The sequence below is a fragment of the Salmo salar genome, chromosome 28, assembly GCF_965601325.2.
Source record: "Salmo salar chromosome 28, fSalSal1, whole genome shotgun sequence".
Lineage (NCBI taxonomy): Eukaryota > Metazoa > Chordata > Actinopteri > Salmoniformes > Salmonidae > Salmo > Salmo salar.
Window position 1 is genome coordinate 17,612,636 of NC_138318.1, and position 13,479 is coordinate 17,626,114.

The following is a 13,479-nucleotide window of genomic DNA, read 5'->3' on the forward strand; positions in this document are numbered from 1 at the left end:
ATTCCCGGTGTCTGTAACGCCCGCCATTTGGTGTCATGCAGACCCGGTGGAGAGCGTGGTGAAACAGAGAAGACACTGTCTGTCCTGTTAAGTTTTGATGCTGAGTCTTTACCCGACAAAGTCAAGTTAGGATGTGTCAGTTATCCCATTAGAGCTTTTGTCCTGAACCCATTATGGTGTTTTAGGTGCCAAGCTTATGGTCATGTTGCAGCAGTGTGTAGGAGGGAGATTCCTAGATGTGAGAAGTGTGCAGGAGGGCCTGAGACAAAGGAATGTGTAGTATCGGTGGAAAAGTTTGTGTGTGTTAACTGTAGGGGACCTATAGTGTTGGAGATTAGAAGTGTCTGGTGAGAGAAAGACAGGTTGGGGCTCCCAGGATCAGCTCAGTGCCATATGCTGAGGCAGTAAAGAGTGTAGTAGAGGAAGATGGGTCCAGGGCGAGGGATCCTAAGAGGCTCCCTGTGAGTAGGCCGAGGCTAATAGAGAGTGATAGGAATAACATGTGCTTCAGAAAGGTTGGTTTATTAAGGTTGGTTTCCTCCCAGGCAGCCGGGCTGGTGTAGGATCAGATAGGGCCAAGTAGTGGAATAGTGGTGAGGTTTTAATAGGTGTAGGGTTAGTTGATAGGGCAATTATTCTTCCCTTTTCACCGGCCTAACACTACAGTACAATAGGTGGCGGTATATGCACCTCTCGGATGCGATCTGCCAATTCAAATTTAAAGTAGTAGAAGAACAGCTGCGCTATAAAAAAAAATGTTAGAAACGTTAGCTACATGCTATGGAAGTTTTCCATTTTGTATCGCAAAGTATAATGGATTTATACTATAGTCCAGTTGGGAGCGGTAATGCGACATATTGGATGCCAACCGCTGTTAAACTCCACCGATGAAGAAGAAGAATGCTACGGAAGTGAAGACACCCACACCGTGCAAGAGAATGGTCCAAGGAAGTAAATTAAGTTTACTGCAACGCTAGTTAAGGCACACATTTCAATGATGAATTGTACTTCCCACAAAGAGGGTAAGCAACAAGGTGACTCGATTAACTCATGATTAGATAAGTAGTTAACTCTTAGCTACTGTTAAACTTGGCTAGTTATGTCAGTGAAATGTGAAAGGAAGCAAGCTAGCTGCTAAGCTAGCTAGTTAACCTGTCGTTGCTAACCAACCTGAGTACCTGCGTCTTTTAACATTAGCAAAGGTTTAGTGTTATTCGTCATCATCGACTAACACTAATCATCGTAGTGTAAGTAGATGTAATTATAAGTTAGCTAGCTAACGTTAGTTATTTCTAGTCAGTGCTTGACAGCCAGTTATCTAACAGTAGGCTGTTTCCTACTCTGACAGGTTAACAAATGGATTTCCTCACACTTTTTGCTATCTATGTGGTGGTTGTGCTGACCTGCATTGCCTTGGTTTGTAAATATTCTGGTCAGCAACAAACTCCTTTTGGTTTACTTTTCGACTCGGTGACAAAGGTAAGAGACTGTACCAGAGTACGGCACTTCTCGAAACGTACACAAAGTGGTGCTATAGCGCCATTGTAATTATAGCCATAACCATAGAGATGTTCATTTATGAAAGTATGCTCTTATTTTGTTTGACAGGTAATAGCACCTTGGACACCACTATGGCTTCAAAGCTTTACACAGAGGACCTTGCACATGCTATTTCATCAACGGTAAGTGAACAACCTGGAAATCACTACTTTTTTCTTTCTTTTAGGGCTGTCCCGACTAAAAAGTCATCTGTTCTTTCAACCAATTCAACCATTTCTACCGATCTGCGTGCCAGTTATGATTTTCACATTTTCGTGGAACAGTTTCATTTGTTTTAAAATAAAGTATTCGTATCGCAAAATCATTGTCATGTGATTAATAAAAATGCTATCTAAATGAAAATCAGGCTAAACAAATCTAAAAGTAACTTCTATTGACATTACATAGTTGGCAAAAAATAGCCTACATAAAAAGCCAACAAATTAAAACATTGCAGCTTGCAGGTAGAACATATCCTGAATTTTTTTTATTATAATTGTTTTTTAAAATTACATTGGTTAAGCATGGCCTTTCTGCAAGGAACTTAAAACATTGTATCAACTTGGTCCATTCAGCCCTGCTAACAAACTTGCAACATTGTATAAAATATGTTGGACCCTCAGTTTCCCACACCAGTGAGCTCCGGACAGACACAGTTGTAGGCTATTTGTACAAGGGATAATAATTTCAGGTAGGTCTATTTTATGACTTTTCCACCTGGTCAGAGAATTACATTTTCTTTCTCTTTTACACCAAGTGGTTATCGCAAGGGAGAGAGCTGGAAAGATTGAGGAACTATTGTCATTCTCAATGGATGTAAAAAATAAAATTGAGAACTTGCTGTTTTGAGTTGAAAATATGTATTTTTAGAAGCTCTACAGCTCATTAGTGGTGTTGAGTTAAGACAATCAGAAATACTATCAGATCCCCAAATGGGCACATTTAAGCCTACATTTGACAACTCGTAAATGGAATGAAACAAACCTAAACTGGTTTCTCACGAGTGTAGCCTACATGTCAACAGTATGTTTATTTTATATACACTACCGTTCAGAAGAAATGTCCTTGTTTTGCAGACAAAGTTGACAATAAGAATTGTAAAATAATGACATTAACAGAAATTACAGTAACTAAAACATTGTAGATTAGAAATGATGGGAATTAAAGGGAAATGTACTAATGGTGTGCCATCCCCGCAGCCTCTGCAATGGATTGGACATAAAGAGCTGTTGTGTTGAACACTGTGCCATGTTTAACAGTGAGAATGGCAGAATGGTGAACTTACTAAATGACAGAGTTTGACTGTGTGATATTAGGTTGCTTCTTGTGTAAATATTTTCCGTCTGGATTTTAATTTAATGACTTGGTAGAATTGTTGTTTTCTTTGCAACTTCCCGACTGAAAAAAATATTGGTTGAACAGCCTGTCGACTAAATGGGGTCAACCTTAATTTTGAAAATTGTTATATTGAATAGATTAAAAAAACAGTCCCTCTGGTTAACTGTTTGCCATTGTCGCCTCATAGGAACAGAATGTTTATCTATCTCCATATCTTACTGGAGGGGGCTGTGTACACAGAGTTCACCTATGAGGTGTTTGGATACTGCAGGGACATGGACACCACTCTCTCCAGCCTATCAGTCCCTTATGTTCTACTGGTGGTCAAATCCTGCTTCTTCTACCTCTGCATTACCAGGGAACCTGGTAAGTCAACTATAACCCAGACTAGGGCCTATTTAGTAGACAGAAAATCACATCAACATAATACATTACTATCTGAAGTGAACGTTCTGTAAAGTTTCCACCTGAGGAATATCATGACCTCTACTGAACAGGCTCCTGCTAGTCCTTTTATAAACTCTTATGGATGCACATTGTATTGTGCAGTACAATCCCACCATGAATATAATTAAGTACGCTCTTTCTCTGTAGGTACAGTTACAAAGAAGCGACATTCTGGTCAGCTCCAGGTATACCCATATGACAAGAGGATGTTCCAGCCAGGAGTCTGCTGTCCAACCTGTCAGCTGGTCAAACCTGCTCGTTCAAAACACTGTAGTAAGTAGTACAGATTGGCCTTTGGCTTTTAGTCACAGGCATTAGATCTAATACTGTACTTCTGAATGTCTACTATATAGGCATAGTACAGTCTAAACTATACTTCTCAGAACAGTGTATAACATCCTAAGATGCAACTGCTATTATTGTCTCTAAACTGTATTGAATAGCCAATGTTCCCCTTGTCTTGTCCAGGAGTCTGCAATAGGTGTGTGCAGCGCTTCGACCACCACTGTGTCTGGGTCAACAACTGCATCGGCGCTCAGAACACCCGGTACTTCCTTCTCTACCTGCTGAGTGTGTGTGCCATGGCAGCAGACATGGCACTACTGACGGTGGACATGTTACTGCACGCTGTGGTGAGGTCAGGCATCCTACAAGCCCGTTACATAGATGATGATGGGCAGCAGCAGCAGGCAGGGATGCTCTTTGTCATACAGGTGAAAGACTGGACATACACACACACACACAGAATGATATCGGTGCCTGATGTTTACATGGAGTTAGTATTTCCTTCTGCCTGTTTAAACCCAGCAAGTCTGATTTAATTAATTTAAATATGAATGTCATGAATTAAATCCTATGTAGTTTCATTAATGTGCCACAGAAAGCACCACACTGTCTCAGTTTAGATGTACTATTTATTTTGTATTATATTTGAATTTAAGTTCACTTCCCACATATAGCTTGTGTACAAAACATTAAGAACTCTACCCCACGCCCATTTTCCCCTCAGAATAACCTCAATTCGGCAGGGCATGGACTCTACTACAAGGTGTCGAAAGCATTCCACAGGGATGCTGGCCCATGTTGATGCCAATGCTTCCCACAGGTTGGCTGGATGTCCTTTGGGTGGTGGACCATTCTTGATACACATGGGAAACTGTTGAGTGTGGAAAAACCCAGCAGCACTGCCGTTCTTGACACAAACCGGTGCACCTGGCACCTACTAACGTACCCCATTCAAAGGCACTTAAAAATCCTTTAAGCTGTCTCCTCCCCTGCATCTACACTGATTTGAAGTGGACCATAGCTTTCACCTGGTCAGTCTCATGGAAAGAGCAGGCGTTAATGTTTTGTACACTCAGCGTATATTTCCTCCACCTCTCCCCAGCACCTGTTCCTGACCTTCCCCAGGATCGTGTTTATGCTGGGCTTCCTGGTCTTCGTCTTCCTGCTCCTGGCGGGCTACGCCATGTTCCACTTCTACCTAGCTCTGGTCAACCAGACCTCCAACGAGTGGTACAAGGGACGAGGGAATGTCTGCCAACACTGCCACCCCTCACCTGACCACCTCTGTGGTCTGCCAGCCTCTGACCAGTCCAAAAGGTGGTTCTATAGTAGAGGGGTGCTTAGAAACCTGGGGGAGATATTTTTCCCCCTCCGTCCCGTGCAGAAAAAAGATCATTGAGTACAACAGAGGCAGTTTATAGGCCCACTAGCTACAATACTGAATGTTTGTCATTTGTATTTATTTTTTAAAAGATGTTGGTATGTGGATTTAAAATATTTTTCTAACTGGCAATAAAGCTTCTGTTTACACCTTTTCCCTGTTCTGTTCCTTGAGATGAATTTGCCTATCAAGTTTAATTGTGTATTAGAGGAAGCAAGGATGCATATCATGCCTACAGGTAATTCATTTTCATTCAATGCTGGCTGTGTATACACAGACATGCATTTGGAGCTTTGCGCGCTGCTTGCACAACATACCCAGCCATCATCAACCATGTCTTAAGACTAAAACGAAGACGTCTTTAGACACGTCTTGGAAATGTCTTGACGTTTTATTAGTTCTAAATACTAATCACTCACTCCAGAACTCATGCACAGCCATAGCACAAATTGACCTGCACACCAAATCAAAGTAATCTACATTTATTGACAAGAGGCAGAAGCAACAACAGGGGTTGATAAAGGTGTTTATATAGAGCTCCAAACGACCATCTTCAAGTCTATACAGCCAGATCGTCATCTCTTGTTTGGGGATCTCAGAGCTTCTATTGCTTAATCTGCTGGAAAGTATGTAGTTATGTATCATAAATACAGCAACATCAATAACAATACTGCCTCTACCCTGCTATTTTCTTGTACCTTAATTCTGAATAGCTCACCTGAAGCAGAAAGCCCTATCATCCACAAGGGCTTAATGTTTGACACCAGATAGGACCCTAGTTTTATTCTATGTCCAGTCTGAAAATAGAATGAATCATTTAAGCACTGTTCTCATGGGAAGAAATTAACATTGCATGTATCTTGTTCATTTTTGGATGCACTGCTGTCACTTGTATTTGCTGGGTGACCGCTTACCTTTGAGTCGGAGTTGTTGACATGTATTCCATCTTTATATACTGACAGAGAAATAGGCCATGTTCATTACACAATAACTATTAAAGCAGATACAAGCATCCAGTCATCATTTACCTCAGCCGATCCATGCATAGAGGTCAGCACTCATAAATCCGATCTACTCAGCGATTATCAAAAAATCTAATCCACCAGCCATTTATTTTGGGCATATATTTCATGTAACATTTAGATGTATTCTCTATTAAATAAAACCTCACAGAAAAGACAAGCATTGCAGTCGGCTGTTAGAGTAGATCAGCTTTGTCTCAACATGTCTTGAAACATCTTTGTATAATCAGATGGTGATGACTGAGCTATCACCGAGGTTGAGACATTTGACATGATCCCTTCTCTTTCTGATCCCGCACGGACTTCCTGGGCAACTGGAAAAAAAGTAACATGCCTTTCAGAGATTTAACTAGCTAGCTAACACGTTTTTTTTATTACTATAATTGCTATGCTAGCTAATGACAGTTGTTAGCTACTAGATAGCTAACCAGAGTCTGCATAATATAAAACAGGATGTCATTAACATATTTCTTCACATGGACTAAATATTGTTTGGGCTAAACATACATTACATATTAAAATACTTTTGTAACAGTTTGTAAATCCTCCAGGTCGTTTTTGAGTCTTGCATCATCTGTCAGTTGACTGAAGAATGATCCACGAATTTGAAATGTTCAACATTCCAAAATAAAATGTCTCAAAACATAACACTATTTTGCGTCCCAGAGCTGATGGGTGGGTATGAAGTTGATCCGCAAGGAACCTAGGGGGTGTGTTCGTAAATTCAGAGCGTTGCCGGATTGTCTGTTCATAAATTCAGAGCGTTTCGCTCTCGGAGCGTTCAGAGCGCACACTGGACGCTCTGGCGGAGTAGGGTTGATCCGAGCGTTCTGACCACACAACGGCAGTCAAGCACCCAAGCTAAGTGGCTAACTTGATAGCTACTTCCAGACACAAATGAGAGAACACCTCACTCTGACCATTTTACTCGCTGTAGCAGAGCCGGTTAGGCTGTTTTCATGACATCCATATCGTTGGTGACTAACTGTGCTGCTGGCAACAATTTAATTACGTTTTTTGCCGACGTTTACAGACAACGGTCATATTCAACGTGTTGCACGTTTGTAAATGCATCAGTTATTGAGCGCTCTTGCACACAGACGAGAGTGCTCTGAAATCGTACATAGCCAAAGTTAATTTACGAACGCACCCTTAACCTGTATATTTTGAACCGAGCAAGGAACATGGAAGAGGGCACATGGATGCAGTGGCGGTTCTAGACCATTTCAAGGGGCCAAGCTGTACTGTTCGAGGGGCCAGTTACATTAGACGTTATTGTTGTCATATCGTTTTCTTCACTGCATTGCAGGCAAAAGACCATGTTCATAATCATTCAACAATTTATTTGCATTTCCATTATAATTTTCATTTGCATTACATATTCAGTATCAGGTCACATCAACTGTATTCTCCGGTGTCTGTGTTTTTTTGCAAAAAGATCAGCAAATTCATCTAGACTCAAGGCCTTTGCCCTCCTTGACTCAATACTTAATACACCTAAATTGCTTAATCTGTCATCTGACATTGTGGACCCGAGATACGTTTTCACCAGCTTTAGTGCAGAAAAACTCCGTTCACAAGAAGCAGTACCAACAGGGATTGAAACAGCTATCTTGCACAGTTTAAAGAGCTCAAAGAAAACTTATTTATAAGGCTCAATGAATAATGCCAGCTCTACTACACTGGAGGGTCTCTGCATGCCACTCTGTATTCTCCTTTCTAAAAGTCTTCTGAACTGATGTAGTTCATGCCCCAAGTCCTCAATATTTGATTCATACATTCTAGCAAATGGAAACAGGGACTTCTCTTTGAGAAACACATCACTTGTAGGGTTTAGAGTTTGGATGCCATTCATTATGTCACAGTTTTTGCTAGGGAACCTTCTGTTAATCTCATTGAGCATATGATCTAAAACAGGGTAGAAAAGGGTTGTACGAAAACTGCCTTTTTCTTGTTCTGAATCTGACCCCCTGTACTGAGTACAGTCTCCATTAAATTGAGAGCTTAGCCTTTTTGGTCGTTTTGCAGGGGGGTGTATTGCAGTACCACATTGCTCAGCTGTGTTCAACACTTCATTCCATAGGTCATCAAAAAATGACTCATCCCTGTAGTCATTCAAAGTTTGAACTAAGGCTTCAACTAAATCCACAGCCTTTGACAGGTCAAGTGATGAAGACTGTAGCATATCTGATAGACATTTTGCTTCTCCAAACACTTTATGGAGTGTAACAAGGCACACAATGAATTGTAAATCTATCTGTGCAAGCAGACCTCGTGCCTCAACAGATCTGTCACCATTGTGTTCTTGGACTATGTCTTTCAGGACTCGCTTAATGGCAGGTAATCTATCCATAATAGTATGTTGAGCCATATATCGACATGCCCAGCGAGTGTCACTTAGTCTCTGAAGCTCTCTAGCTGCACCTGGGTACATCTCTTTTTGTATGCTAAGCCATTTTTGATGCACATATGACCCAGATGTGAAGACGTAAAGTCTTTCTAGTAAGGAGAAGAACTGTCCTACCTCAGGGACAGCTTTGACTGTATCCACTAAAACTAAGTTTCGACAGTGTGCACTGCAGTGGATGTAAAAGGCATGCTTTGCTTGTTCTTTAATGCGTGCCTGGACGTCTGAATGCTTGCCACTCATAACGGAAGCACCGTCATATGCTTGGCCTACTAGGTTGTTTTCGTATTCAAGACCATGACTTTCTAATATGTGTATGATTTTGTCAGTAAGCGCTGCTGCATCTAGTCGATCAGCCGATTCAAAGTGGAGAAAGCTCTCATGGACAGCTCCTCTGAAATAGTACCTGAGTACTAGAGATATCTGCTCCTTTTTAAAAAAAAAAACATTTTTTGTTTTGTCTGCCATTATGCTAAAGACCTCACTGTCTTTCACTTCTTCTATACTTTTTGTTCGAACCATGTCTGCCAAACAACTCAGAACCTCATTCTGAATCCCTTTGCTTGTATATTTTGCATTATGAATGGAAGTCAACCTTTTTTTCACAGTTGTGTCATGCTTAGCTATTGTTTCTAGGATTGCCATGAAGTTCCCTTTGTTATTTGACTTTGCAGACTCATCATGTCCTCTTTGTGCAATGTTTTGTGTGGCTGAAAGTAGTAGTACTTCTGTTTTAATATAGTCCCGATTTTCTTGAACCTGTTTGTTGTGTTCCTTGTTTAGGGCATTTACCAGTGTTGCATTACTTTCTACAGCTTTCTGATAGTCTCTCCATGTAATCATTGCTTGTTTGTGCCGCTCAGACCTTGCATGAATTGCAAATCCTCCCTCTTTGTAAGTTGCCTTCTTCCAGTTGTTAAAATCCAATTGTGAATCAAATACAGTCTCTGAGACTTTGGGAGGGCTAAAATGCCTGCAGGCGTAACAAAACACAGAGTCTGATTTTTTTGAATATTCAAGCCAGGGGTGGATATGGTACCGCGCCGCCTTGACGCTCCTCCGCCGGTCCCCCATTAGAGTTCTTGGGTTTATGTTCATCATTGGCTGCACCGGTGGTTCCTCCCGGGATTTGCTGATATCTGCCAAATAAAATATATATATAAAATTAAAAGTATCTATTTGGGTCATTTTAGATATACCATTGCCATCAGGCAACTTCTGAAATCCATCTGATATCTATATCACAAGCCCAATAGCATGTTAAATAAGAATTCATTTCAATCACAAACTGACTCATTTCTATACACCATATAAACTGACTCATTTCTATACACTATATAAACTGACTAATTGCACTGCTTTACAAGTAACCACAGATTTATTCAACATCACCAACCTGATGGTCCACTGCTTGTGGACGCAAGAGGCGCCTCTGTTGGTGTCACTCTCAGCCTCTTCCTCAGCCTCTCCATCTGTCTCACTTTCCTGCTCTACTATGCCTTCACTCTCAGTCTTTCCAATGGACAGGTCTTCCTGCTCTCTCTCTGCAGGCTCTCTGCTCTCTCCACACCTGAACCATCTGGCTCTGTCTCACGGTCTGCCTTGTCTTTTCTTTGGAAGAAGGACATGATGTCCTTCTTTCTCTTCATTTTGGTGAAAACTAGAGCAAAAGCAATGGGGACCACGCTTATTAATTCATTTACTTAAAATAACTGACTTGCTAGGTAACTACCCTTTATGTCTAACCGTTTTACGTTACAATGCGTTCAGCACCATGAGTTTGTTGATCATATATTTTATCCTTTTTCATACTGCCACAAAGTAACAACCGGCCAGGTTAAGATAAGCTGATCTAACGTTACACTTCTGTAATGCATTTAATACAAATCAACATATTAACAGTTTTACTCACCTCTATATTTCCTTCTTTGTGCTTAAACTATAACATTCGTGCGGAATTTCTTACAACTTCTGAATAGAAAAAAACTTGCAGATGCATGTGGTACGATACTGTTGTGTTCCGCCTAAAGCCGTCCCTCTAGAAAATGTGTGGGTTAAATTAGTGTTCCGCGTTGCTACTGTCTAATAACGGATGTAAAAAAAGAGCGATAGCAAAAATTAGTTATGTAAAAATGATTTCATACTCCACATTTAGGGGGACCACAAGGGGTCCAAAATTGTTGTCACTGGGGAACTCCCCCCCCCCCCCAGAACCGCTAGTGCATGGATGCTCGTGTCACTTTAAACCGGTGCGGAAGTGTGTTACAGTATGGATTTGATGCAATGATATAAGGTCAGGAAACTTCGCAATAAATCGTTATTGAAGACACCAAATGATCCAACTGCAAGATCAAACGAAATAGTACTCGTGCTTAAATTGAATGTCATATTTCTTCGGGGAGATTGTTCTCGTACATTTTGCGCTAAACATCGTGGCTAGTCTGCAAGAAAGTGGTAGCGTTCAGTGACGTTAGCTAGCCAGTTCTTTTTGAACACTGACTGATCGAGGAACAAGAGATACCGGTAGCTGACAGTACGCACACCTTTTCCCAATGGCTGTGTCAAAATGCACCCGGCTGAACGGTCCCTTAATAAAGCAAATGTTAGATTCTGTGGACAGTGTCCTCTTCGACTGTGATGGTGTCATCTGGCGAGGGGATCAGGCAATCCCTGGCGCCCCTGACGTTATCAACCTGCTCAAGAAGAATGGAAAGAAAGTGTTTTTCGTCACCAACAACAGCACTAAAACTAGAAAGATGTATGCAGACAAACTGGCATTGATGGGATTCAACGCAGCTGAGGATGAGGTGTTTGGGACCGCGTACTGCTCTGCAATGTACCTAAAACATGTCTCCAGACTACAGGGCAAAGTGTATCTCATAGGAAGCAATGCAATGAGGCAGGAACTAGAAAAGGTTGGGATCCAGCAGACGGGTGTGGGGCCTGATCCGATATCAGGTGTCCAGATTGATTGGGCCAACGTGCCCCTGGACCCTGAGGTGAAGGCTGTGGTTGTTGGGTTTGATGAGCACTTCAGTTACATGAAACTGAACAGAGCCCTGCAGTACCTCAACAACCCTGACTGTCTACTGGTGGGAACCAACACTGACACCAGACTGCCCCTGGAAGGAGGCAAAGCTGTCCCAGGTAAGTAGGATGTTGTCTGTGCAGAGGCAAAGCTGTCCCAGGTAAGTAGGATGTTGTCTGTGCAGAGACAACAGCTGGAGTATGAACCAACAAGACTGTGGTTACCGTACACATGGAGTGCGCACCATCTGTGGCAGAGTCCGTAGTGCTCACATACAGGGAGGCTACATGAGTGCTGTGTTAATGATCTTTAGTAGCTTCACATAGCTTCACAGCCAGTGTGATGCAATAACATGAGGGGTTTTCCACTGCCCCAAGCCAGATCTTTCATCTCTTACTGTATGTTTAAGCATGTGTCAACAACACTGAATGTCTTCCCCTCTCTGTCTCCACCAGGGACGGGCTGTATCCTGAAGGCTGTGGAGACCGCAGCCCAGCGCCAGGCCCAGACGGTGGGAAAGCCCAACCACTTCATGTACGACTGTGTGGCCAGCCAGTTCGGCCTGGACCGCACCCGCTGCCTCATGGTGGGGGACCGGTTGGACACGGACATCCTGCTGGGGTCCAACTGTGGCCTGAAGACTCTGCTGACCCTGACCGGGGTGTCCACTGTGGCTGACGCTGAGGCCCATCAGGAGAGTGGCTGTCCGGAGCGGCTGGGGATGGTGCCTGACTACTACGTAGAGAGTATTGCAGAACTCCTGCCTGCTCTACAAGGATAACCAGTCAGGGCGTGGAAAAGATAAATAGGTTTTTATCTCAATGAGACTTTAGCCTTGATAGATGATAATTCGATTAATATTGATTAATTATAAAGGACCGTTAAGGACTGTGTGCGTCTGAAAACCCAGGCTTGTTTCCGGGTTACGGATGTGAAAATTCAGGAAGGTACAGAGAGTTAATCAACTGCTTCGATTATACTAAGACTGCAACAAAACAAACCTATATTAAAGTTATTTTAACTACAGTATGCTATGGCTGAATATATATTCAAGATATACAGCCGGTGTAGCCGAACTCCTCATGGAGAGCTACTGGGTGTGCAAGCCTTTGTTCCAGCCCTGCTGTAATGCACCACATAGATTCAGCAGCAAAAAAGGAAACAAATAGCAGGGCTGGAACAAAAGCCTGCCCAGCACACCCAGTAGCTCTCCAGGACGAGGGTTAGCCACTCCTGATTTCCAGTGTTGATAAATGGATTTCGATTTTCTTTTCAAATGAGTTGTTCATGAAATGGTAGAGAAGTATGTGTTGTGTGTTTGGGTGAAAAGGAAGAAGGGCTATGCAAGGCCTGTGTTCTTTGCTCAATATCCCTCTGTAGCAATGATCTCAAACACAGAGGAAATGTGTACACACTGCTTTTGGGTATTTCCCTCATCTGTGTGCATACATTTGAAATCACGTCACTCAATATTTATCTAAGGCAGAGAGCTATGCAGAAATACAGTAAACTGGAGTGCACTGACAATTCATCAGGAATTATATATCTTATGTTGTCCACTCTCATGTTCACTGTACCAATGCTGTGTTTATTGCCATTTACATTACCCATTCACGTGAGGAAGTATACATAAACTGGGTTATACTCTTATTGTATCCTGATGTATTGTAAATGTAAAAATAGAACTACCTTTTGTTCCCATTCAATTAGAAGTTTAGGGGTTTGCGCAATAATCAATGATCTTGTTAAGTGTGTTTTAATGTAACATAATGTCAGTCTTAGTAACTGTCTATAATATGTTAGATTGTCTGTACTGCCAATACAATAATCAAACTACTGTATCATCCTCTGTCCTTGACAACAGTATTCACCTTGACTCAAGTAAATCAAACACTGATAAAAAAATAAACATACCTTTTCCAAAATGTAAGGCTTCCCTGTGGATTGTGTTAACTTCAACACAGTGGGCTGTGCTGGACCCTGGTGTTATTATCACAGAAGCTCTTAAAGTCACCTTGGCCTTTCATCGACT

The 13,479-nt window shown here is 41.9% G+C and overlaps 2 protein-coding genes and 1 long non-coding RNA gene across 7 annotated transcripts; 2 read left to right on the forward strand and 1 right to left on the reverse strand.

The window, feature by feature from the left end:
- The first annotated feature begins 906 nt into the window (after window positions 1–906).
- zdhhc4 (zDHHC palmitoyltransferase 4) lies at window positions 907–5,144 on the forward strand. 3 transcript variants are annotated; one of them, XM_014178879.3, is made up of 7 exons: window positions 907–1,034; window positions 1,349–1,479; window positions 1,609–1,682; window positions 3,065–3,243; window positions 3,472–3,597; window positions 3,793–4,037; window positions 4,712–5,144. In XM_014178879.3, exons 2-7 carry the CDS (start codon window positions 1,357–1,359, stop codon window positions 5,006–5,008), a joined length of 1,044 nt encoding a protein of 347 aa, XP_014034354.1. In that variant the 5' UTR covers window positions 907–1,034; window positions 1,349–1,356; the 3' UTR covers window positions 5,009–5,144.
- Window positions 5,145–5,486: 342 nt separating this feature from the next.
- LOC106589246 (uncharacterized) lies at window positions 5,487–10,609 on the reverse strand. Of its 3 annotated transcripts, none has more exons than XR_014383037.1 (7): window positions 10,332–10,609; window positions 9,816–10,079; window positions 6,537–9,558; window positions 6,162–6,326; window positions 5,905–5,945; window positions 5,709–5,787; window positions 5,487–5,606 (listed from the first exon to the last, which is right to left on the reverse strand). It is a non-coding gene; the product is annotated as an uncharacterized LOC106589246 (long non-coding RNA). The 3 variants fall into 3 exon arrangements; XR_001324812.3 differs by having other exon boundaries at window positions 6,520–9,558; XR_001324813.3 differs by having other exon boundaries at window positions 5,487–5,609; window positions 6,520–9,558.
- Window positions 10,610–10,748: 139 nt separating this feature from the next.
- On the forward strand, window positions 10,749–13,368 carry pgp (phosphoglycolate phosphatase). The gene is given in 2 exon segments (NM_001141174.1): window positions 10,749–11,213; window positions 12,653–13,368. Coding segments are annotated over 2 exon segments (264 nt in total). The 5' UTR covers window positions 10,749–10,971; the 3' UTR covers window positions 12,675–13,368.
- Window positions 13,369–13,479: the final 111 nt, after the last annotated feature.

What these genes read in the sequence shown, in the direction of transcription:
- zdhhc4 (XM_014178879.3), top strand. Translation starts at nt 1,357, where the DNA reads ATGGATTTCCTCACACTTTTTGCTATCTATGTGGTGGTTGTGCTGACC. An exon ending in TTTTCGACTCGGTGACAAAG is followed by an intron (nt 1,480 to 1,608) that starts GTAAGAGACTGT and finishes TTTGTTTGACAG; the next exon opens with GTAATAGCACCTTGGACACC. An exon ending in CTGCATTACCAGGGAACCTG is followed by an intron (nt 3,244 to 3,471) that starts GTAAGTCAACTA and finishes CTTTCTCTGTAG; the next exon opens with GTACAGTTACAAAGAAGCGA.